We start from the raw sequence: 25,653 nt of genomic DNA, 5'->3' as shown, positions 1-25,653 counted from the left end.
CTACGCCACACTGACAACCAGTTAAACTCCTTTCGCTCAGTTGGTGATGCCGCTTCCTAATCGGTTTGTGCGTCAGGACCATCAGGGTTCGATAAAAGGATGTCTTCTCCCGCTATTTGATGCGTGTCTTTTGGGTGCTTTTTTTTTTTTTTTTTTTTTCCCGCGGTCTAGCTGTTGTATTTCACCTGATGCCCAATCTAATGAATGAATTGCATCTTCCAACCGCTTAATTGGCGTTTCCCTTCCTTTCCCAATGCAGAATGATGACTCAGCGTCTGTATTCCTTTCCAAATAGTGTGGCACTCTTTTTTTTTTTTTTTTTTTTTTCCTTCGTCTGAGTAATTTCCAATTCATTGTTTAAAGTGAGCACCTTGGGTTTTCCCAGCCGCTCCAGGCCTACTACTCCTGCCTGGAGTAAGTACGTCCACAGTCAGCCTGCTGCATTGTCTCTCTTGCCTCCATCTGCCTGGTATTGATTGATATGATATGATGATCAGAGTCCACTTGGCTGGGTTAGTTGATGGGGAAAGTACTTTTTGGGGAATGGACGACGGTGAACGGACACTGAGGACCTCTGACTAGCTTCTCAGAGCTTCATTCTTACCACAGAAAATATGTTCAGTAAATAGTCAATGTTGACTACCTACCCCTGCACCCCCATTTTTTAAGCATCGTTTATACTTTCCATTCTTATTTCTCTTAACATGTTGTTTGGAAAATTTGAAGAACATCCTAAACATATCATACCCCTGAATGAAAAATTTGGTAGTAAATTTTTTTGTGTGTGTGTTTGTGTGTTTTTTTTTTCATTTCTGTCTTCCCAGAAAAAAGATAATTGAGACAAAACTTGAAATTTGTTCTTCAACGTTTGTTTAAGCCAAGGCTTGGTATTTAATAGTTAGCAGTGTGTAATTAGATAGAAGCATCTGGGAAAGCTAGACTTAAGGCCTAGCAAGCCTACGTTCAAGGAAGATGGCAGTTACATTGTATCTAAAATACCTGACATGTCATCACTGCGTCAGAATAGCTACTGGATAATTGGTAAATTCTCATGTCTCATTTACTTCATCTATTTGTTCCTTAGGGCTTTCTTAGCATGGGTCTGTTACATAGTGTGCCTTTTCCCCCTTTTATTCCTGTAAATTGTCTTTGCATCCACTGTCAGGTCTTCTCCTCTCGACCAGAGCTAAATTTTATTATTTCATACTTTTACCATCTTGGATCTTTCTGGGTTTTTTTTGTTTGTTTGTTTGTTTTGTTTTGTTTTTTGTTTTCCCTGAAACACATTTCAGGTGTCTGTGTTTGATATCTCAAACTGTGATGTGTACATATGAGTGAATAAACATCTTAAGCTCTGTTGTTCCTGTATGTCAGTATGTGTTTATTATGTCTTCCTTTTCCCACTTTTCTCCATGGGAAGTCGTGGTGGGTTTTGTTTTGTTTTTAAATACAAGGACTGTACTGCTCCCTAAGGTCTTAACCCTTCCTGCACTTAGTTCACTCCTTGGACCATAAGAGGTACTCAGTATTTTCAAGTTGTACTTCTTTGGTTAAATTAGTGTTAAGCATTATTTTTAAAAGTTCTGATTGACTTAAATCATAGGTGGACATTGTTATACTTACTGAAGTTTGATGATTTATCTATCTATCTATCTATCATTAGTGTGTAAACCTAATGTAAAGTCTTGACATCAAAGCAAATGTTTAATAGGATTTGATTTTGTTTATGAAGAGCCTATATTTTGCATTTTGCATTGTGATCTATGGATTAGGTTTCTCAAGTGGCTATTATGTTTTAAAACAATGTGCTTTCAATAAAGTTTTATCTTAACGTGTTTACTTTAAAATGCCTGTGTGTTACTAGTAAGGTTTTCTTCCTGCAGACACACACAAGCTAAGACATATGGTTCTATCTTCAGAAAACAATATGGTGTTTATAGCCTAGGTAGGTCTTTAAATATTCATTATCTACAGTATTACTAATTTATTTGATGATATTTAAAGTGGTATAGAATTGCCTTGATGTTGAGTCTGAAATCTTATTTGCCATATACTTGCTTTAAAGGTCTGTTTTCTGATGTTCCTCATTTTCATTTGGTATTTATTTTGGGGTATTATGTAGTAGTGATCTTAAAACCAAACAATGAGATGACAATGTGAGATACTGGTGTTTGAAGTAGACCAGCCTTGTAGGACATGTTTCAGTCTTGGGTTGGATCTTTGCAGTGCAGTGATTTCATCTGTGGCGTCTGAGCCCACAGTGTGTCACTAAATTATTATAGCGATCAATTGTAGTTTATTTGGTGTACAGAAACCCTAGAAATTGTGCGACCAGGATAAACCATACTGTTCAACACTGTCTGTTAAGGCTATGTATTCTTCCTTGATACGAAGAGGAGGAACTAGACCTTGATTTAGAGTATATTCTGAACATCTGTGAACAAAGCAGAAGAAAACAATGTAAGACCTCATAGACTTGCCTCCACCATTGACTTAGCTATATTGTGGCTATAATCAAGCTGGTTCAACTTGGTCATCTTTGTTCCTTTAAAGCTTGTATGGGTCCATCCTTTAGAGGTCCTCGGTCAGGTTAGTTACCCTGTGCTATGGTGCCTTTCTTCAACTTTGCCTCCTTCCTAAAATCAAGTAGTGACAGCTTGTACAGGCCTTTAGAAGGCTGTTGAGGGTTATTGTTGAATATCTCCTTCTGTATAGGAACTTGTTAAGAATAATTGAAAAACTACAACTACCTTTATGGAAATTTAGCCCTACAGTATTTTGTATAAAAGTGCTGGTAATTTCAGCCTTGGTGGGGTTACTTTTCCGAGTGAGAGCACAGTCAGTGGAAAAGCTGTCATTAGCTTTCTGCAGGGCATGGTGTTCTTAATTTCTGCCCAGTTGGACATAGGAAGTAGTTCACTGGCAATGTGAACTTCTGCCTGCTATGAAACTGCCAAGTTTTCTAGTCTCCATTGGATCTTAGACCCAGCGTTAGGGATAAAGATACCATTTCAGTTATTAATGCTTCAGTCCCTACAGTTCCTGTTCTTAGAAGACAAAATAGACTGTAAGGTATGCATTTTCCTTATTTTTTCCTTGAGTTAATCGTTTTGGGATTCTTAAGTGTTTTCTGTTACTATAAGAACTCAAGCCATTTGTCTTCATCTGTGTTTTGTACATGTTCCTTGGGTAAAAATTGCATATTTAAAAACTTGGAACTTTAGAATATACTCACTACTAAGCTGCAGCAGAAGGTGAAGTATAGAAAATATTGTTTGAAAGAAACATATCAAATTCAGTAAGCTCCGAAAGATGATGCTTACTAGGTTCAATGTTGAATTTTGTCTTAAATACCTTTGTTAGAATTATTCTGGGGTGGATTATGTTTTGATAATGTAAAAGGCACAGTATACTACAGTATTTTTGAGAATATAAATTGTGCCACTGTTAGATACATAAATTACAGAACTTTGAGTAGAAAAGTCAGTCTAAAATTAGATAAATGTAGGTGAAATTTTATACTGAATTGTGTCTTTTTCATCTTGACAAACTAAGATGTTCCCTGTGTTACAGAAGGCTTTGTATGTTTTTAAAATTGAGTCTGCTGCTTTAGGAGTTAACTCTTAGAAGTATTTGAAAAATAGGATATCTTAGCACTGGACTTTTCTATGAATATTTCATGGCATTCCAAACTGGAATGTTAACAGTTTTTAATCTTTGACAGTGCTGGATATGGAAATTAATTATAGACATCAATGTGCCTCTGGAACCTGGGAGTTCCCTGACTGATTGGAAATGGGTTGACTTAGAGTGAAAGTCTTGTTAAAAACAAAAACAGTTTTATTGTGACTTAGCTTAAACATCAACACAAACTTAAAACTGTTTAAATCATTGAAATTTTGCTATAGTAAAATGATGTTCTATTGTTTATTTTTGTTACTGGCCAGCTTTACTCTTAAAAAAAATCATTGCTTTCCTTTGCCCTCTGTGGACTAGCCTGGGCAGATGAACCTAGTGTTTAGAAAATCATGATCACTTGCTCATTTTCTTTATACTGGGTCTCTTACAAAAGGAAGTTATTCCATGGTTACAGGCTCATAAAGTCCCTGTCAGTGAAAAGGGGCAAACAGTTATTTATGGCTAATTCATAATCCTTTAACTGTTTGCTACTGCTGGAAAAAAAATTACTGTATGGCCTACAGTGGGTCAGCTCCATTTAATTATAAGGAAAGATGGCATACTGGACCTAAACCAGTTTGTCAGCTGGCTTATTCTTTTATTTCAGTAGCACTGGACTTGTATTTCAGCCTTAGAACATGTATCCTGAGGTTATTGGTAATCACTGCTGTGAGGTTCTTACCTAAGCTGGGAAGTTGCTACTCATTTTTTTTCCTGTTATTTTTTGTTTGTTTCATTTTTAATTTGTGTGTGTGTGTGTGTGTGTGTGTGTGTGTGTGTGTCCCTCTGTGTGCATTACATGTGTATACATGTGGGTACACAGGTGTTGGAGGAGGCTAGAAGATGGTATTGGATCCCCTGGACCTAGAGTTACAGTCAGTTGTGAGCTGCCAGACCTGGGTGCTGGGAACTGAACTGTGTCTTCTACAAGAACAGCAAGCATGCTCTCAGTGGCTGGGCCACCTCTCCAGCCCCAGTTCCTACCCATTCTTAACCAGTCATTTTAGGTTTTTCTTAAACCTTAACTTTGTCCAGCCCTTCTTCTTTTAGCATGTTTCATTTGAAAGCTTTGTGTGTATTTAACGGGGCAACTGTTGCAAGCCTTATTTGGTCTTAGCACTATTTTATGATGTTATGTTGTGGTCAGAAAAGTAAAATGGTGTCCTTTTACTTCCCAGAAGAAACTGTGTCACATTTTACAAGTAATGTTTTGGCTTATGAAGTGGTTCATGAGAAATGAACATTTAATGTTATTTGTTGAGAATCAGAAAGACTTTGGCAACTTATTGAGATAAGTTAAATCCATAGTGTAAGACATAAATCAAGTTGACATAAACCAAGGTGGTCATCTCTTGGGGGTTAGGTGGTGATTTTTCTTTTTTCTCATTAAAATTTTTTATCAGGAAAAAAAAAACCCTGAAACCTTTAAATATCCAGTCAAAAGTATATTTGGGTCTATCTTAATTTTTCTCTGAATTTCTAAAGAACTCTTCTTGAATTTCTTTTGTTTGTTATCTAAAGATAGTTTTGTTGATGCTGATAGGAAGTTTCAGTTATTCAGTTCCATTGTTCTTAAAGCAGTGAAGATGTGCCATCACTAACAGTCTTCTTTAGCCCAAACTGGAGCAGACCCTAGCTCCTCTACCCCACCCACCCTCTGCTTTGCTAGGACAACTTGACTCTCATTCTCTTTTTTGACCATGTCATTCTTTTGGTTGGCAGTGTTAGTAGCACTAACAACTACTGTCTAGTATTAATTCATCATCCAGATGTTTCAGTATTCAATATTTGTTATATTTATATTACAAATGATTCTGAAGTTGAAAATATAGCTATCATAGGCTTAACTGGATAAAATTTATCATAGACAGAAACTTGAAGTAAAAGATAATGAATTAAATAAACACATTAGAGCTGTAACTAAAGAAACATTGCTGATAATGTTTTTCTCTCTCTCTCTCATTTAGATACGTAGGTAACCTCTCCAGAGATGTGACAGAAGTCCTTATACTCCAGTTATTCAGTCAGATCGGACCCTGTAAAAGCTGTAAAATGATAACAGAGGTAAGATCTTCGGTTAGGAGTGTCCTCCGCTGCCTGATGTTGAACATTTGTAGATGATACACGAGTTGATTGATACCATTTAAAATTTCATTTTAATTTAAGCCTCAAATTATTCTGTGGGAGAAATTCATGTTTGTGGTATTGACTTAATCTGTTGATTTGGCCAGTAAGCTAGGTGAGGAGGCAAAGACCCTGCATTGTTACTGCATAGTCCTTCGTGTAGTTAACGTCAGGTGATCTGCTTATAAATAGCCATCTGGGAAAGATGTAAGATGATGGTATCTCACATACTCCAGTGCAAATGCTGAGAACTCAGTCTACATTTCAAGTTCAGGGACTGGTAAGTGTTGAAGTCAACCTTCGGTTATTATGTGCACAGGGGAGCAGCATGCATCTTATGTGTCTTTAGTAAATACTAAGGTCTGAACAACATAGGAATTTAAACTGTTATAATCATTTTATTTGGGCTAGGGATGTAGCTCAGTGGTAGAACATGTATTTGTAATATGAAAGGCCCTGGGTTCAACCCCTAGTACCAAAATAAAATCCAAAAGTTTTGTCTTATTTTCAAAGAAAAATTTTTACTTTGCTCAGTTAAGACTCTAGTTGTACCTAGTGATGCATGTGTCAGTTACTCTTTTCTGCCTTTCTGCTTATTTATCACATTTTTTTGACTACTCTGTACTAGATACTATGGTAAGTGCCAAGAATCCAGTGATGAATAAGAGAGTTCCTGGCCCCATAAGATTTTACAGGCTTATAGGGGACTGAAGTCAACACTCACATAGGATATAGACTTAAGTGCTAGGGGATCAGATAGCTTAAGCTGCTGTGGGAACATGAGGAGAATATCCATTGTGGTTATGGGTCATGGGAAGTATCTACCAGGAGTCAGAGCACAGAATAAAGGATAATGGATACTCTCCTATAGTGGAGTCTGAGGAAGAAGGATATGGAGAGAAGAATGTTGATGGATCCTATGGCAGAACAGGAATGTCTGTGAAAAAGAAAAACCAGACATCTGTGTCCTGTTAGAATTGTATTCAGTAGATGCATAGGTGGAATTAGTCAGAGATGCCAGTGGGTGAGGAAGCAAGAGTCTTTGAAACTGGTGTTCTAGTGTAGAACTATGGAAATCTGTGAAAAGCATTGGTCTTTCTATCGTTACCTTTTATTCTGGTATGAATTTTCCCTTCTTTTCATTCCTAACTTTGATTGTACATTTATTCTTTCATTAATGGGAAATACATTTTTCATGGGTACTATTGAAGGCACTGTGAACATAATGGAGAAGCAAATGAAGTTCCAGAAGAATAGAGATAAGAGCCATGGAGAGAATAAGTGTTCTATGGTGACCAAGTGGCCGATGAGGCTAAGGCTACATGTAAGGGAAGATGTCACTTCTCTTAGTCTAGGCAGGAATATCAAGATGGTACCATCTGTGTTAAAGACTGGAGTAGAGGAAAAGCAAATAGCAAAGGCTTCAACTTGGTACAGAGGATGGCTGGAGTCTAGTGGGTGGTGAAGGGTAGTGGTGGGGACAGAGAGTCTAACAAGGTAGGCGAGAGTCATAGTAACATAGGACAGTGTGGGCCATGACAGAGTTGGGATTGGAGTGCCACAACCTTGGAGAGATTTAGCCAGGGAGAAAACAGGGTTTAATTTTGTTTTGTTTTGTTTTTTGTTTAGTTTTGTTTTCTCGAGACAGGGTGTTGCTTTGGAGCCTGTCCTGGATCTCACCCCATAGACCAGGCTGGCCTTGAACTCATAGAGATCCGCCTGGCTCTGCCTCCTGAGTGCTGGGATTAAAGGTGTGCGCTACCACTTCCCGGGCGTTTAATTTGTATTTTTAAAATAGTTTTGTGTGGAGGATTGTGGGGTACAAGAGCAGTGGAAAAACCAGGCAGATTTATTGTGCTGGTCTATATAGAGATGATAGATTGTTGAGTGTGAGTGGTGGTGAAGAAAGACCGTAGAGAAATTGAGAGTTTCTGTTTTGGAGGTGAGAGCAATAGGAGTAGAGTGTCTATAGGAGTCGGGGGTTCAAGATTCTTGTCAGTGCAGTTGTGCGGGTGTTAACATGCTACTTGCTAAAGTGGGAATGACTGAGAAAGGCACAGGACGGCGGGGGGAGTGGTGGCAGTCAGGATCTCTGTTTTGGCAGTGTTAAATTTAAGATACACTTTGGCTCTACAAATGGAGGCAGTTGGAAATGAGCTGTGGAGAGACCAGTGCTGAAGTGTGCAGTAATTTGAAGCCATAGCACTAGGTGAGATCCCTAGAGAAGGGTGGTAGAGGAGAGTAGGGGGCTGAGGTCTGAGGCCTGCAGCTTGGAAGAGCTCAGCAGTCAAGAGTCCAGTCGGAGTGAAGGAGGGACAGATAGCCTTCTGAAACGTCCTCCAGTGAGGAAGTGGGGGACCAGATATGGTGTGGCACCAGCAGAAGAGAACGTTTGGAGGAGGGAGGGTGGTAGTCAGCTATTTGGGTGTGGAAGAGCAGAAAAGAGATGAGGCGGCGGAGAGTCACTGGTGAGTTCATGCGCAGGCTCAGTGACTGGGTCGGCTGGGGTGGCAGTGGACTTGAGTGACTTGAGGATGCAGAGGGTGGAGGAAGTGGAAAGAGTCTCTAGAACCTTTTTGAGAGACACTTGATAAATATTTAACAAATATTTTAAAAGTCTGTGTATACAGACATTTAAGGAATAGAACTTTTTACAACTTAACCATGTCTTATAGTTCCTAGATTTGAACTTGTAAATAGTTTAAAAATCTCTTGTTTTTCTGTTTTGACGTTTATGTCATCCAACAATGGTGACCAGACTAATTAAGGTAAGGACTCAGCTGATTGGTAGAGTGTTGCTTGGCAGTGGCCTAGGTAGGACCTTTCTAAAGGACATGAACTGCAGGAAGGAGCACCTAACATCTGGACAGCTTCCTTTATAAACCTGATTGTGGTATATAAGGAATCCTGTTCTCATCCGAGTGGTGGTGGCACACACTTGGGGGCAGAGGCAGGAGGATCTCTGGGTTGGAGGCCAACCTGGCCTAACAAGCGAGTTCCAGGACAGTCAGGGCTACATACAGAAAAACCCTGCCTCAAAAAACCAAATAAATAAATAAATCCTACAAAAAGAATCCTGTTCTTTGTTTTATGATTTCTTTTTATTTGGTCTTTATTGTTGAAATGGGTCTTGCTATGTAGCCCTGAAACTTACCATGCTGGCCTTGAACATGATATCCTTGAGTGCTGGGGTTGCAGGCCTGGGCGGCCACATCTACCTGTTTTGATTTTTTTTTTTTAATTTATTAGATATTATCATAGATTCTAGTTTTCATAATATAATGATATACAATATATATGTGTATATATACATATAAAATCTCTTAATTTTAAGACAGAGGGGTTTTTTTTGTTTTTGTTTTTTGGTTTTTCAAGACAGGGTGTCTCTGTGTAACAGTCCTGGCTGTCCTGGAACTCACTCTGTAGCCCAGGCTGGCCTCAAACTCACAGAGATCCACCTGCCCCTACCTCCCGAGTGCTGGATTAAAGGTGTGCGCCACCACCGCCCAGCAACATTAAAGGTTTTTAACATCTGATAGTTCAGTTGGGGTTTGACTTAAGTTTTTTTTTTTTTTTTTTTTTTTTTTTGGTTTTTTTTTTTTTTGGTTTTTTCGAGACAGGGTTTCTTTGTGTAGCTTTGCGCCTTTCCTGGAACTCACTTGGTAGACCAGGCTGGCCTCGAACTCACAGAGATCCGCCTGGCTCTGCCTCCCGAGTGCTGGGATTAAAGGCGTGCGCCACCACCGCCCGGCTTTGACTTAAGTTTTAAAACATGAATCAAACAATGTGAGATAAATATTTAAATACAGTAGTCTTCCCTTACCTCTGATCAACTTCAGTTCAAAATGGAAATGGAAAATTTCACAAGAGAACAATTTAGAAGTTTGGTTTTTGTTTTTGAGATAGAGTCTCTCTATATAGCCCTGACTGTTCTGGAACTTGCTATGTGAGTCAGACTGACCTCAAACTTGCAGAGATCCACCTGCTTCTGCCTCCTGAGTGCTGAGATTAAAGGCGTGTACCCCCACATCCAGCCCAATTCAAAAATTTTAAGATGCAGATCTGAGTGGTGTGGTGAAATCCCTCCCTTGGTGTCCACAATGAGATACAAAGTGTTTCTGTGTCCAGCATACTCAGCTTGTGTGTGCTACCCAGCCATTAGTCACTTAGTGACTGTCATCAGATGACCAAAGCAGCTCTTTAGTACTCATGTTCCAGTAACTTGAAGTTAATAATGGCCTCAGTGTGGAGTAATGCTGATCATCCAGAAATCCCAAAGATAAGACAGAAAGTGCTTCCTTTAAGTGATAGGTGAAAATTCTGAAGTTAGTAAGAAAAGAAAACTACATGCTGAGTTTGTGAAGATTAGCAATAGGAGAGAATCTTCTGTGAAAGTGCCAAACATGAAAAAAAAATTTAATCCTAGTTTTACTGTCCTAAAACTCCACTTAGCATGTGCTGGCAACAGTGTGTTAAAGATGGATAGGCATGCCTGGCCAGCCGGAGTCACGTGGTGAGACCTTGTCTCAAAAACAAACAAGCAAACAAAAGATGGAACAGGCATTATAAGAAAAACGGTATAGCAGGGTGGTGGTGGCACATGCCAACCTGGTCCAGGGTTACACAGAGAAACCCTAACTTCAAAAACCAAAAAAAGAAAGAAAGAAAGAAAGAGAGAGAGAGAGAGAGAGAGAGAGAGAGAGAGAGAGAGAGAGAGAGAGAGAGAGAAGAAAAAACAGTATATTATAGATTTCAGGCATCCATTGGGATCTTAGAACTTTACCCCACAGATGAAAGTCACTGTACACAACCCACACAGTATGAAAATATCAATATGAAGATACAAGAGCTGGTCTGCTACTGGTTAGATGAAATTGCTATTACTGTGCATGAATATACTAGTTTCCTAAAATCGGTTTTATATTATTTATTGAGATAGGATCTCATTATATAGCCCTGGCTGTCCTGGAACTGCTATGTAGACTAGGCTGACTTTAAACTTGAACTCACTGAGATCCACCTGCCTCTGCCTCTCCATTGCAGGGCTTAAATGTATGTTCCACCAATCCTGGTCCAGGATGGTTTTTGGTGGTTTGTTTTTGTGGTCTGCCAATCTTTAGTGAACGTGTCTGGTAAACATTCACTCTTTCACAGAAGAAACTTGATTTGGAGTCTTTGCTCTACCTTTCTCTTGTCATGTGGGTATGAGAATAGGGTTTTGTATGACAGCCCCTAACTTTCTTTTCATTGCTAATGATCCTCTCCCCCATTCCCACCCCCACCCCCAAAGAAATGCCTCTGGGTGCTGCGTCTTTCGTTTTTTGTTTAGATTTTCAAGACTAGGTTTCTCTGTGTAGCCCTGGCTGTCCTGGAACTCTCTGTAGACCAGCCTGGCCTCAAACTCACAAAAATCCGCCTGCCTCTGCCTCCCTAGTGCTGGGATTAAAGGTGTGCGCCACCACCGCCTGGCTGGTTGCTACATCTTTTTGGATTTTTCTACAGAAATTGTCTGGGATGAAAAACATTGGTTGTTGAAAAGATCTTTATTTTATCTGGCATTTCTCTTCCTAGTAATTGCACATAGAGCATATAGTCCATGTTATTCTCTTAGGACATTTTACATTAAATAGTGTTGAACGTTTTTTAACATGACATAAAGAGCTGCTGGTCAGTATAGGTTTCAGTTTTATAAAAATATATCCATTTTTTAGGTAGCTGTGATTTCTTAGCATCCTTATTAGCTATGTATTTGCCAACAAATGAAGTTTTTTGTTTTTTTATCTTGGTGTTTTGTGGTGCAGAGTTGTAGCTTTGCCCTGGGTTTACTAAATATTTATTTAGTTACTTGGTTTTAAGATGCTGGGTAGCAAACCCAGGCCCTAACACATGCTGGGCAATCTTGCTCTACCACTGAGCTGTACCACCATGCTAGGATATGTGAACACACTTTCAGCAATTATGTTCTAGATCACTAGTGTAGTTACTGGACACTGGAAGACATATTCAAAATATCTTTGATCTCCAGTATGTGTGTGTACATATGTTGGCTTTGAATTTACAGTCTTCTGATCCTCCTCTTCCTCTGCTTCCCAAGTGCTAGAGTTTTAGCTGTGTGTAATCATGTGTAGCTATCATGTCTGTTTTGGAAGATGGAGAACTCATTTCAGTAACTACTTACAAATCTTGAATTTTTCTATTTTTATTCTTTCTTTCCTCTTCTAGACAAGGAATACATTATATCCAATCTGTGTAGCAATACAAAATGTTGTAAATTGTAGTAGTTACCACCCTAGTTTTGATTAGAGGTAAAATTAACTCATTTCTATATATTTTGTTGGTTTGTTTTTTGAGACAGTCTATGTAGCCCTGGCTGTTCTGGAACTCTCTATGTAGACCATGGCTGGCCTCAAAGTCACAGATCTGCCTGCCTCTGCCTCCCAAGTGCCAGGATTAAAGATGTGTACTATCATGCCCAGCTGCATTTTCGTATTTTTTTCCCTTCTAAGTCTGGAATATAGTATATGAAGGATTGTAATAGATAAATAGAAATCAGCCTTTCAAAATAATGTTGGGGCTAGGTGGCGGTGGTGGCGGTGTCGGCGGTGTCGCCGCGCACACACCTTTAATCCTTTAGCACTTGGGAAGCAGAGGCAGGCAGGTCTCTGAGTTCGAGGCTAGCGTGCTCTACATAGTGAGTTCCAGGACAGCCAGAGCTACACAGAGAAACTGTGTCTTGAAAAAACAAAACCTAATAATAAGAATAATGTTGGAAGAAAAGAGCAGCAATAAGAAACAGTCCTCACTAAGCCTGAGGTAGGTTTAGGGCTAAAGGTTCTGTCTTACTAAACATACTTTGCCAGACTTGCCTATTTTAATTCTCACAGTCACGATTCTTTTCTACTAATGTGGCTCTGCTTGAATACAACAGTATTCTGAGGTTCAGCTTAAGTCTTAAGTGTTAGGCTTTCATAAGCTTATACAATCTCACCTTGTGCATTCCTAGCTGTCAGTAATGTTTTTTCCTGGATTTTCTTCTCAGCAACCCGATAGCAGAAGGGTCAACTCTTCTGTTGGATTTTCTGTTTTGCAGCATACAAGCAATGACCCATATTGCTTTGTGGAATTTTATGAACACAGAGATGCAGCTGCTGCATTAGCTGCTATGAATGGGAGAAAAATTTTGGGAAAGGTAAGTTAATGGGATGATGGCATCCAGTAAATGTATATGTTTGCATGTTAAATCAGTCTGTATTCTTTCTTAGTGGGATTTAAAATACACAATCGGCTACCGAGTGATCTCTATTCAGCCTAGTGCCTTTACACAAATAATCCAACTTGATAAATGATTTATTAAGTGGTAAGTGTTAACAGTTCATAATGACATGCCTAATAATTGTATTAAATATAATCTTTGTTTTTAGGAGGTCAAAGTAAACTGGGCAACAACACCAAGTAGCCAGAAAAAAGACACTTCCAGTAAGTACTCCTGCAGCATTTCACTGTGGAAGCGTAAGTTAGCTGGGCAGCATTACCAGCTTACCTAAGGTTTTGTCCTCCTTTAGTGTTGCCTGATTTCTTAAGTATTTGATTACCAAATGCTTTGATTTCAGATCACTTCCATGTGTTTGTTGGGGATTTGAGTCCAGAAATTACAACAGAAGATATCAAATCGGCATTTGCCCCCTTTGGTAAAATATCGTAAGTATCATAATCAATGTCGGATTCAGTAGTGATAGGCAACACTGTACAGTTAACTTGTAGTAGAATCAAGGTTTTCTTTCTCTAGTTAGTGTGTTTTTCTTTGGTTTGTACTTTTCTTGTTTTGGTTTGTTTTGTTTTTTGAGTAGATGTTGTTGCAAATGTTGATGTCATTTCAGTGTTTGGGGTCTTGTTTTTAGATAATCCTGTGTATAATATGTTTTAAAATTTTAAGTGATTCTGTTGGTTATATTTAAAGCAAATATTTGGATGTTAAAACTTCCAGCTTTTTGTCAAATGTTTTTAAATCTTAATGATTAAGAATATTGGGTTAATTAAAAACTAAGTTATTTATATTGTGTATTTAACTTTTACCAGAGTTTATAAGTGGGGGGGGGAGGGGTTCTAGGCAAATCCTTGAGTATATTATGGTTAAATTGGAAATGTTCATGTTTAAATATAATAAGTGTATTTTGATAATTTAGCTTTGAGAAAAAGTGATACTATTGCAATATTAAAATGTTTTTTTTTTCTAGATAATAAACATGGGATTAATTTGACTTTTGTTAGTGATAATTTATTCTGTTAGGGAGGAGACAAATATGGGTTGGATTTTTTTTTAATATATATGCTCAAATTTTGTTATTTGATTAAATATATTGGGAAATTAAAAGTGGTTGCAAGTTTTGTAAAATGTCAGTTTATCTTTGATTAAAATTAATTTATTATATATTTGTCAATTTAAATTAATTGTATGACTACAGAAATGTTTTAAGAACAACTTTTTTATTAACTTATATAACTTGTTCTATAGATTTATTTTATTTGTTAATTAAAGAACATTTAATTCTTAATTTTCTGTTTTGATATTTGCTTTGCTTTTTAATCTAAATGTGGTAAGTAGTACTGTTGTAAAATTAGTATAAAATGATACAGGTTGCTGTTTTTGATCTTTATTTATACCTGAGACCTGCAGTTTTTCTACAGTCCAAGTCACAATTAAAAGTAATAGCATTCTGGTTATTTTGCAGAATTGCTCATAAGAATGGACAGGATCTTGAAGGCTAACTGCAAGGAACTGTGCACACTGGAACTCAGTTGTAGATTTTTTTTCTCATTTCTATTTATTCTTATTATACATTATTTATATATACATATTTTAGTATTTACATTTTAACATTCTATATTCAGTGGAGTTCTATATTTCCAATCATTTTAACTTACTCACTAAAATTTCTGTGTAAATTTGTTGTTTTCGTACTGGTGTGCTTAGCGTTGTTGTTAGTTTTTTATTCTCCTTTCTTAAATTTCTGAAAATGTCAATTTTTCAAAATTTACAGCTGCCCAAACTCCAAAATGATGATAGAGAATTGACCAAGAAAAATAAAGAAATCTGTTAACAGGCCATGTATGCCTTTTTAATTCCTATTTTTTCCTCTTTTTCAATTTTTTAATATTTCATATATTTTGTATCACTAGGCAGAAGACATTTAACTATTTAGATATTGCATGGTAAAGTAGTTAGCATTGTTGCAGTAATTTATAGACTCAGTAAATCTTAGAGGACACTAGCAAATAGAATATTAGACAAGGAAATTTGTTCCTATTAATCTTCAGATTTGAGTGTCTAGTTAGAAAGCACAGGTTATATGATTAGGTTGCATGTTTATTACATGTTTTTGTCCTACTGCTTTTTTCTAACAGGTAAAGAAGCATTAGGGAGAGTTCAGGGATGGCTGTAGTTAATTAGGGCTAACTGGAGTTTATTTAAAATGCTCACAATACAGTGTGTGTGGTTCCTTTTAGTTTTTAATTCTGAGGATGACTTTTACTTCCCTCATTTAGCTGTGCTTCTTTTCACAGGGATGCCCGGGTAGTTAAAGACATGGCAACTGGAAAGTCCAAAGGCTATGGTTTTGTATCTTTTTATAACAAACTGGTACGTCCTTTCAGTTAACTCAATTAAAAATCCTCTATTCTCTATTTAGTTGCTTCATTAAAAGTAATGATTGAAACTTAATGTGTTTGAATGTTAACTTAGAAATATAACTTGAATTAATAATAGAAAATAATTATTTCATTAACTTGAAAATATCTAGAAAAGGCTATGGTGATAGCACAATGAAGGAAGATTATTGAAATGCATTTGTGCGTTGGTAAAGGCAGAGTGAATTAGAAGTAAAACCCAAAATCAATAGAAGTGAACCAATATGAGAATTATGTTCAATATTAACAAGGAAAATCTCTATTTTAATCGTTTCATCAAAACCATATTTTCATAACATATTGTTGCAGCAATTATGTATGTATGTTAGCCTCTTTTTACATTTTCTTTAGCGAGTATTATATTACCATAACATTAAGGCACTTAAAAATGACCTTGTAAGATTTCTGTTTTTCTTTTTACTCATTTGTGTGTATTGGAGAAAAATGATTTTGGGGTGATGAATGGGATTATCTTTTTTTCTTTATATTAATGAAACAGTTCTTAAATCTAAACGTTATATTGGTATTTTGAAACCCGTAAGTAAAAAGCAGCTTTATGGTTCAAGTTGTTTTATTGGTAACATCTTTGTGTTTTGTGGACTCACAGATGATGAGATGTATTGGATTTAGCAGTGCCAGTTTTCCTTTTGTCTTACTGGGTCTTCTGTATCTGTTTTTGTTTCTGATTGCTCTTCCTGTCTGTCTTCTTTTTTCTCCAAAGGATGCAGAAAATGCAATTGTGCATATGGGGGGTCAGTGGTTGGGAGGTCGACAGATCAGAACCAATTGGGCCACACGTAAACCACCTGCCCCTAAAAGTACACAAGAAAGTAAGTTAATCTGAATGTATGTTACAAGTATAGATTGTGATCACACCATGTAATATTATGTCTTAATTTCATAATATTTAATTTAGTGTACGTTTTACCTTGAATCTCATGATATGAACTTTAGATATAAGTTCCTTTGGGGTAAGAACCAAATGGTTTATTTAGAGATGAGATCTATATTTAAGGCTGAGGCAATAGCTGAGCTGGTAGGAGTGCTTCTGCTTGCGTAACATTCATGAGGCCCTGAGTTTGGTTTGCAGCATCATATAAAGCAGGTATAGAGGCTCATGGCTATAATCCCAGCACCTTGGGAGTGGAGGCAGAAACAGAAGTTCAAAGTCCTCTTCAGCATCATAGTGAGTTCGAGCCTAACCTGGGATATCTGAAACCCCACCCCCAATCTATTGAGTGATAGCATGGAGAAAAATATTTTGTTCCTTTTACTGGGACGTATCTTAACTGTATGTAGCGCTTAACTGGGAGTGGTAGTGCATGCCTTTAATCCCAGTACTCAGGAGGCAGAGGCCAGCCTAGTCCACATAGTTCCAGGATAGCCAGGGCTACGTAGAGAGATCCTGCCTCAAAAAACCAAAAAAATAAAATTTTAGAAGTGGTATATTAGAACAGAAGATGTGTGTGGTGCTGGGGATTGAGTGTGGGACCTTGCCCATGTTAGGCAAACGTTCTGCCGCAGAGCTTCAACGTCAGCTCAGAACCAGTTGTGTAACACTGTCTAACAGTCCGGACTGTGTTGTCTTCTCCTATAGCTAACACTAAGCAGTTGAGATTCGAAGATGTAGTAAACCAGTCAAGTCCAAAAAATTGCACTGTGTACTGTGGAGGAATTGCTTCTGGGCTGACAGGTACAGTATTTAGTTCAAAATCACCTTCAGCACTCTTAGTATAAATTTCAGGGTTAGTATGAGCTTTAAATATTTTCTTTGTATATTTTTCTTTGTATAGATCAGCTTATGAGACAAACATTTTCACCATTTGGACAAATTATGGAAATTAGAGTTTTTCCTGAGAAGGGCTATTCGTTTGTCAGGTAATATTCCAACTATAATATCATTACTCGTACATCTGCTTTAGTCCTTTCACTTACATATTGGATCCTTACTACATGTCAGTTTACCTACATACTGTGAGTTAAGAAAATGCCAACTGAAAGGTGTTAACCCATGAGTTCTATATTATTTGCCCAAGTTCTTAAAGAATGAAGACAAAGCCTCATTGTTTTTTTTCTCCTAGATTTTCAACTCATGAAAGTGCAGCCCATGCCATTGTTTCTGTGAATGGTACTACAATCGAAGGACATGTGGTTAAATGCTATTGGGGTAAAGAATCTCCTGATATGACTAAAAACTTCCAACAGGTAATTCCATTTTTCTTGGCACTTTTTCAGGTTTCCGTCTTATATACCTACATAGGAGCTTTGGAAATTGTAAACTAGACAGTAAAATGAAGCATATAGCTGCTTTCAGTTGATTGTGTAAATGCTATTTCAAAATTGTTGTGCGTATTAACTGAATCTTAATACTTTCTTTCCGCAGGTGTCACCACCCCAATAAACTTAGCCAATGATAAATAACAGAGTCCTATTCACATAAGGGTGCTTACTTAGTTTTTCTCTTCCTTCTCTCCCACTCTTTCTTCACATCCGGTGTTTCTTTTTTGTCCCCTGAAACAGTACTTTGCTCTCTCCTAGGTTGACTACAGTCAGTGGGGCCAGTGGAGCCAAGTGTATGGAAACCCGCAGCAGTATGGGCAGTATATGGCTAATGGGTGGCAAGTGCCTCCCTATGGAGTATATGGGCAGCCATGGAACCAACAAGGATTTGGAGTAGAGTGAGTTGTTTTGGTTATTCCATCGTAGAAACAGATAAGCTTTTGGGGAAAGAGAAATCTGTGCTCTCCTAGGGGTGAGAGTCTTCTGAAAGGATGTTATGTAAAGGCGGTTGGGTTATAGATGTTATGTAACAAATCTCAGGAAATATAATTTGTAACACTTCATTACAGAGATGGGGACGCAGTCTAACTTCTCTAAGCAGCTGGTAGAGCGACTCATTTGTAGTAGTAGCGCTTTCGTTTAATCTTATGGGTATAGAGGGTCTTTGTCTAGATATGCTCAGAAAGAGGTTTTTGTGTGTGTTTGGCCTGTAGAAGAACCTTGGGAACCTGTATGACATAGTGCAGTTTGCTTGATGTGATGTTGGTAGAGCTTCAGTTTTTCCTCTAGGCTGAGCTAGACCTTTATTTTCACAGGTTTATTGAGAATACTGCAGGAGTCAAGGGCTATAACAAGAGGACTGCCTCCTAAGTTATTTATTTTTATAAGACAGGGTTTCATTCTAGCCCAAGGTGGCCTAGATCTCACTCACAGCAGTCCTGTCCCAGCCCTCCAGGTATTGGGACGCAGATAGGAGGCCTTATACCTGGCTCACTTATGATTACTGTTATTACTATTACACTTATTATATCTTTATTTTTGAGATAGGGTCTCTCTGTGTAGCCCTGGCTGTCCTGGATGTTTGTTTTCTGAGACAGTCTCACTATAACTCTAAGCCCTGGTTGGCCTATAACTCTATATAGACCAGGCTGGCCTCAAATTCACAAAGTCCACCTGCTTCGGCCTCCCAAGCACTGGGATTAAAGATGTGCACCACCATGCCAGCCCTCACTTATATTTATTTATTAAAAACCAGCTTTTAGGTGGTCTGCAGACTTGAGGTAAGGTGTGATTATCTTAACAAAGCTGGACTGGAGTGTAGGGTACCACATCACATAAACAAGGCCCTGGGTGTGATCCCCACACAGCATGAAAGTACAAAGCAGTGAAAAGTTGTAAGATTTAATGGTGGTGTATATACTGTTTGTTGTAGATTTGTGGTTTATCTTTGTGTTCTGTGATTAGACTGCCTGGTTTTGTATAGCTGTGTAGATTTTCTTTTTCTTGTGTTTGCTGAAGATTTTTCCCCCACTTTCTTCCAAGTCAATCACCTTCTGCTGCTTGGATGGGTGGATTTGGTGCTCAGCCTCCTCAAGGACAAGCTCCTCCTCCTGTAATACCTCCTCCAAATCAAGCTGGGTATGGAATGGCAAGCTTCCCAACACAGTGAGCTGGGACTCTAAACACAGTTGTAACTCACCATAAGCTGCAGTTTCCTGTGACATTCTGAAGACATGAAAAGTAAACATCGGAAAGTGAAAATATTTATTTTAAAAATTGAAATGTTTGGAACCTTTAGCACAGCTTTGCTTGGTGAAGGACACGTGTCTTCTAGTTCTGCCTTTTTAAGGTTTTGTTCATGATGGATATGAACATGATTTTTCTTTGTGTACAAAACAAAAATAAAGTCAATAAAGACAATTCTGACTATAAATTTTGATATAATAGGAGAAATGGGTAATATGTTTTGATTCTTAGACACTATTCCGTTTTTATCTTGCTGTTCAGTATTTTAACTCACTGTGTTTTTAAAAGTGCAAAAAAGGGAGTATCGTAAAACTGAGAATCACATCAGTTCGTCCTGAATTCTGATACTCCCCTCCCATCCCTGAGGTGGACCACATTGAAGTCAGCAGGAAAAGTGTGATTTCAGAAGAAATACATGATATGGGAATCGCTGTGGAAGAAATACTTATTTCTCTCTCTGTTAAAGAAACTGAAGCCAGACTGGAAGCTTGCAGCCTAAATAAGGAACAGCGTCTTGAGCGAATGTTGGTGGTCCACAGTAATACATATTTTTAAAACTTTCAAAGTGTTGGTTTTCAAAAATGTAGTATATTACATTTCATTTGGGGGGAAATTCCAAGTATGGTGTTTATATTAAAGTCAGACAGTCATACTTGTCTTTTACATGGAGTTCAAATGATAAACATTGTAAATATTGAATAACTACAGTGTTTCAAAAGCATGCTTCAACATAGAAGTAGCAGCAATGTAATTATTCGAGGTGACAAGTAACACAGTCTCACTGCAGCGGTGACTGCAGTGCCCAGTAACAATGTTTAAGGGACATTTCAAGTTGGCCATGTAAAATTAAAATGACACAAATGACTACACAGAAGAAGCCTTAATTTAATTTCATACAATCTTTGATGCATTAGTGTATTCTAAATTGTAAGTGGAAGTAAGTTAGATTTGGGCTTTTTTTCCCCCTTTATTTGGTACAAAATACTTTGATTAAAACCCAGTGAAATGATTTCAAGGTTCCTATAAGTTGTATAGCACAATTTTTTTAAAAAAAAATCTTGGGATGTTTTTAAAAATTAGATACATTTTGCCCAAGAATTTTTTTTAACAAGATTGCTAAAATATCTTATTTAGACAGCTTGATGTACCAATTTATAATTGGATATTCAATTTAAGTCCTACACAAAGTTGTGACTTTTATTCCTAATTTGTTCCTTTTCCCTGTGGGGAGTGTGTGGGTGACAAGCCTGAACAGGCCTGAGTTGTATGTGTGCAGTTTGTAAATGAATCTGTTGGGAAGATGCGGGAGTTGGGGTGTGCTCCCACAGCATCTTTCAGTCTGTGTGGATACAGTCTGCCTCATAATTCTATAACACAGGAATGTCAAGTAGGTACAGTCCTGTGTGTTTCAGTTGTGACAGCTAGGGGTGCAGATGTCCTGGCAGTGCACTAACCTGTTGGCCCGTGCGTGCGTGCGCAAGAGCGAACAGCCCCTAACAGTTCCGTGGGGAGGTGGGGAAGATGCAGCTGGTGTCCCAACTCAGCCATTGGAGTTTAAAGATTAAGATAATGTGGTTTTATATATTGATGACCACAAAAATTCAGGTGTTTATTTCCTCCTTCACTTAGGAATACAGCCAAATGTATTTAGCATAAAAATTTACAGGGTCTGAAGTTTATTTTTGAGCCAAAATCTTATGTACTTTAGTTTTTTTTTTAAACCACAATGGCCCTGTGTTATACTCATTTATCACTAAATATACCCCTCTCTCTTTTGATCATCCTACCTTTGGGGGATGTTCTGGAAAAGGTACTTTATATTTTATAAGAAGAAGAAAAGACGCTGTATTCTGCCCCTGAGTTAAGATTTTCATTAACCGTTGTGAAACTCAAACATCCTAAAGATTTTCTAAGTTGATAAATTGATGAGAGCTTATTAAATTAAATTTTCAGTTTGCCTTTTTTTCCTCTGCCAGTAAATGAAGTGGCTTATTGAGATAACCAATGGCTAACTCTAGCTGTAGTCTTTTCTGTTATATAGTCTATGATTTAGTAAAATTATCCAGAGTAGTTACATTGCCATTACAGTGAGCATGTGACTGACATGTCTTTTGTCTTAATTTGGATGAGAAAAGGTTTCCTGATAAGTCAGTCACAGTCACGTCACAGCACATAGTTTTAAGATAGAAAGGGACCCGTCCAAACAAAGTGCACCATTTCAGAGAGTACAGAGATGATGCTAACACGGTTCAGACTGTCTTCTCCTCGGATTGGAGTCCATGCCGTCTCAGTCCACTTTAAGCCTAAGAACTGTTGCCTTTTCCTTCCTGTGTTCATTAAGAACAGCAGAGACTCTTTGGCATGCAAGGAAATGTCTCTTCATAGTTTCTTGAGATTTATCTTGGTGTGTTTCTGCCTGCCATGTCTGTGCTTGAACCCTTTCTACCCGCATCCCCCGGTGCCAGTCCGTCTGGTCTGTATGTGTGCCGGCAGTGAGAGGCCCTCCAAAGCCAAAGCTGTAAACCACAGTTGGAGTAAGTCTGTCAATAAAGACGAGACTATGTAAGTGGCTTTTTCTTATTGTTGTTCATTGTGTAACTCTTCCAGGCTGCCGCGAGATAAGCAGTTTGCTTTTCTCAGCAAGGAGTAAGACATACCTACAGTCCCAGGATTTGGATTGTTTGTGTTAATTAAAATTCAAGCTCCGAATATGGAGGGACAGGAATTTGTATCCATGGGGTCAGTAAGGACTCAGTTACATAGACATAACACAGTACATAAATAGGGTTCCCAGACTCTCCTCCAGCTACTGGGCCCAAGGGATCTTCCTGGTACAGTCTCTGGAATAGCTGGGCCTGCATGTGTATACCACTGTGCCTGGTTTGCTTGGAAAATTCACAAAATCATTAAAGCTAGTGCATCTGGATAGCTGTTAGAACACATCAGGCGATCCTGTCCGGAAAGTAATGGCTTCTGCTTAAGGGCGTCACTGAACTTGAAGCCGGGCTCTGCTTGCCTATGGACCTCACTTTGACTTTTATTCATTCTTTTCACTGAGAGTTTTGCAAAATTTCTGGTCATTAAGTGCCACTGTAGAATTGACATTTTAAAGATAAACCAGGTTTTAGTGTATATATAGCCAGTAGATACCACAATCCTGCAATCCCCGTCCCTCCCCCCATTTTAAAGAAATCATTAAATTTGAATATACCCGTAAACAGAAATTCAAACTTATTTAAGCAAAATGGCATGAAAGAAGTAGCTGTGTGCAATATTGTGCTGATAATTGGTAAGTGTGCATTCCAGATTTTCATATTCAATAAACTGATTAAAAACTAAAGCTAGGCCCCCTGGAGAGGTGACCCAGTGTTTACAAAAAACACTGGCTGCTCTCCCAGAAGACTAAGATTTGATTCCCGGCACCCACGTAATAGCTCATAGCCATCTGTAACTCCAGTTCCAAGGGGTCTAAAGCCCCTTTGGGCTTCTGCAGGTACCAGCACACACATGGTGCATATATATGCATGCAGGCAAGATACCCATATAACATTACAAAATAATAAACTACCCAAGTTAGGGCTGGGGAGATGGCTTGGTCCATAAACTTGCCTTGTAAGCAATGAAGACCTGTCTGTGTTCAGGAAAGAACACATGAAAAAAGTTGGGTATGGTGACACATACTTGTAATCCCAGTGCCAGAGATGAGGAGACGGGCCGATCTTTGGGGCTCATGGACCAATCAGCCTAGCCTGATCTAGGAGCCTGAGGTCCCAGTGAGAGACCATGTCTCAGAAAACAAGATGGGCAGCAACAATACCTGAGTTTGACCTCTGGCTTACACACGCGTGCGCGCGCGCGCACACACACACACACACACACACACACACACACACACACACACACTGCGCGTGCGCGCATGCAAGTTTAAGAAAAAAAAATTTTTTTTTAAATGAAATGAGCTAGAGAGGTGGCTTAGTGGCTAAGAGCACTTACTGCTCTTGCAGAGGATTTGCGTTTGATTTCCAGCATCCACATGGTTGGTTCACACCCATTCACAACTTGTTACAGGGTATCTGATACCCTCTTCTGACCTCTGTGGGCACCAAGCATGTCCATGGTGCACATACATAACACGGAGGCAAAACACAATCTACATGTCTAATTTTTTAAAAAAGTAAAATGGGGCTGATGAGATGTCTCATCTGGTTAAAGCATTTGCTACACATACCTGACAACCCCTGGATCCCACAGTGGAGGGGAAAAACTGCTGCGAGTTGTCTTCTGACCACACACACACACACACACACACACACACACACACACTGTTCACACATCAACAACTTTAAAAGAACAGATGTGGCTGGGCGGCGGCGGTGGCGCACACCTTTAATCCCAGCACTCGGGATCTCTGTGAGTTCGAGGCCAGCCTGGTCTATAGCGCGAGATCCAGGACAGGTATCAAAACTACACAGAGAAACCCTGTCTCGAAGAAAACCAAAAAATAAAGGAAATAAAAGAACAGATGCATAGGAGAGCAAGCTCATACCCCCTGCCCATTTCATCTTAGTTTGCTTCGTTCTGAAGCAAGGAGTAAACTTGAAAAGCATTTTAACTGTGTTTGGCTAGGCACTAGTATGGTATGGCTTATGCCATGCAAACTTGGCTATTGATGTCACTGGTTTAAGAGTATACACGTTATCAAGGATAGCAAGGCCGAGTATGGGACACATGCTTATAATCTCAGCAAGATGCAAGAGAATCACAAGTGTGAAGCTTGCCTGGTCTACAAAGCAAGTTCCAGGGCAGCCAGGGCTAGAGAGCAAGAGCCTGGTCCTCCCTACTCCGCCCCCCATACAATAAAAGCCAGTATGTGGCCCTGATAGCTTCAGTTTCTGCTCAAATATGTTTATAGTTAGTAAAGTGGTTCTATATGTGTGTTGGGCAAATGTTACTATTTGGAACTAACTTCATTTGAGCATTTGCAGTGCAAGAGAGGTCTTTTTAAATTCTGTGTCTGATGTGTTATACCCAGGGATATTTTTTTTTTTTAATGGATGATCTCATTCCCTGGTTGCTTCATTTGACTATGTCAGACTTCTTCCCTGAGAAGGAGCTTCCAGAAGCAAGGAACGGGCACTTTTGGTTTGTTTTTCCAGACCAGGTTTCTTGCTGTAGCCCTGGCTATCCTGGAACTACTGCCTATACTGAACTACTGTAGACCAGGCTGGCCTCGAACTCACAGAGATCCACCTGCCTCTACCTCCCAAATTCTGGGATTAAAACTGCACCACCACTGTCCGGTGGAGCAGGTACTTTTTAATAAAAGTTATATGTGTGGGTGTTTTGTCTGCATGGATGTCTGTGCACCACATGTGTGCCTGGTGCCCATGGAGGCCAGAAGAGGGCATCAGATCCAGGCCTGGAGTTAGAGATGGTTGGCAGCTTACCCTGTCTTCTGGAAAGAGCAACTGGTGCTAATCACTGAGTCATCTCTCCAGCCCCAGGTCCTTTTTTTAAAAAAAAAATTGATTATCATGTACATGAATTCTAGCACCTGCATGGTGCTTTTGGCATGTCGTAGAATGTTCCACAATGTAGAACATGTGAGCTAAGGGACTGAGAGGAACCATATTTTAGTCTCTCTGTTGAGACCGTACCATCCTGCTGGGTACTTACAATGCACTTTCTGGGGCTCCAGAGTTGTAGAGTGTGAAGTAAGACTCACTGGCCTTTTTTTTTTTTTTTTCCTCTCCCAGGTCTTAGAAGCACTAGTAGTTCTGGCGTTAATGATCTCTGTGTCTGCCGCCCAGTATAGTTTGCCAAACAGCTTTCAGAGGTTGACTGGGATGTATTCCTGTAAAAAAAAAAAAATTACATTTATTTAGTGTGTGTGTGTGTGTGTGTGTGTGTGTGTGTGTAGTGGGGCATGATACATGTATGCCATATGTGCATGTAGTAGACAGTGGACAACATGCAGGAGTCAATTCTCTCCTACCATGTGTTAGGCTTCAAAGCAAGCCTCACCCTTTCCTACTGGGAGTACCTGGGTGAGACTGCGTGCTAGTACCAGATAGCTGAGGCAGGGCTGCTTTTTAGAAAGAGGGGCTGCTGGTATGGCAGGAAGGAGACATCTGAGCCTAC

The 25,653-nt window shown here is 38.9% G+C and overlaps 1 protein-coding gene and 1 long non-coding RNA gene across 6 annotated transcripts in view; one reads left to right on the top strand and one right to left on the bottom strand.

Annotated features, from left to right (window-relative positions):
• Nucleotides 1-19,686, top strand: part of Tial1 (TIA1 cytotoxic granule associated RNA binding protein like 1) — a 24,644-nt gene extending 4,958 nt beyond the window's left edge. Inside the window, exons 2-13 of one of the 5 annotated variants that reach the window (XM_015995896.3) lie at nucleotides 1,884-1,945; nucleotides 5,646-5,742; nucleotides 12,893-12,991; nucleotides 13,224-13,278; nucleotides 13,413-13,500; nucleotides 15,364-15,439; nucleotides 16,208-16,316; nucleotides 17,084-17,179; nucleotides 17,280-17,364; nucleotides 17,568-17,691; nucleotides 18,025-18,164; nucleotides 19,309-19,686. In XM_015995896.3, coding sequence (XP_015851382.1) covers nucleotides 5,731-5,742; nucleotides 12,893-12,991; nucleotides 13,224-13,278; nucleotides 13,413-13,500; nucleotides 15,364-15,439; nucleotides 16,208-16,316; nucleotides 17,084-17,179; nucleotides 17,280-17,364; nucleotides 17,568-17,691; nucleotides 18,025-18,164; nucleotides 19,309-19,435 — 1,011 coding nt within the window. In that variant the 5' untranslated portion in view covers nucleotides 1,884-1,945; nucleotides 5,646-5,730 and the 3' untranslated portion in view covers nucleotides 19,436-19,686. Of the gene's footprint in view, nucleotides 1-1,883; nucleotides 1,946-5,645; nucleotides 5,743-12,841; nucleotides 12,992-13,223; nucleotides 13,279-13,412; nucleotides 13,501-14,840; nucleotides 14,909-15,363; nucleotides 15,440-16,207; nucleotides 16,317-17,083; nucleotides 17,180-17,279; nucleotides 17,365-17,567; nucleotides 17,692-18,024; nucleotides 18,165-19,308 lie in introns of those variants that run through there. The other 4 variants (XM_015995895.3, XM_006976997.4, XM_006976998.4 and 1 more) reach the window with 4 other exon arrangements.
• On the bottom strand, nucleotides 16,040-25,653 carry LOC121832182 (uncharacterized). The gene is made up of 3 exons (XR_006075710.2): nucleotides 25,556-25,653; nucleotides 25,189-25,366; nucleotides 16,040-16,298 (listed from the first exon to the last, which is right to left on the bottom strand). It is a non-coding gene; the product is annotated as an uncharacterized LOC121832182 (long non-coding RNA).

Source organism: Peromyscus maniculatus, chromosome 1 (genome assembly GCF_049852395.1).
Source record: "Peromyscus maniculatus bairdii isolate BWxNUB_F1_BW_parent chromosome 1, HU_Pman_BW_mat_3.1, whole genome shotgun sequence".
NCBI lineage: Eukaryota > Metazoa > Chordata > Mammalia > Rodentia > Cricetidae > Peromyscus > Peromyscus maniculatus.
This window is presented reverse-complemented; position numbering and strand designations above follow the sequence as displayed.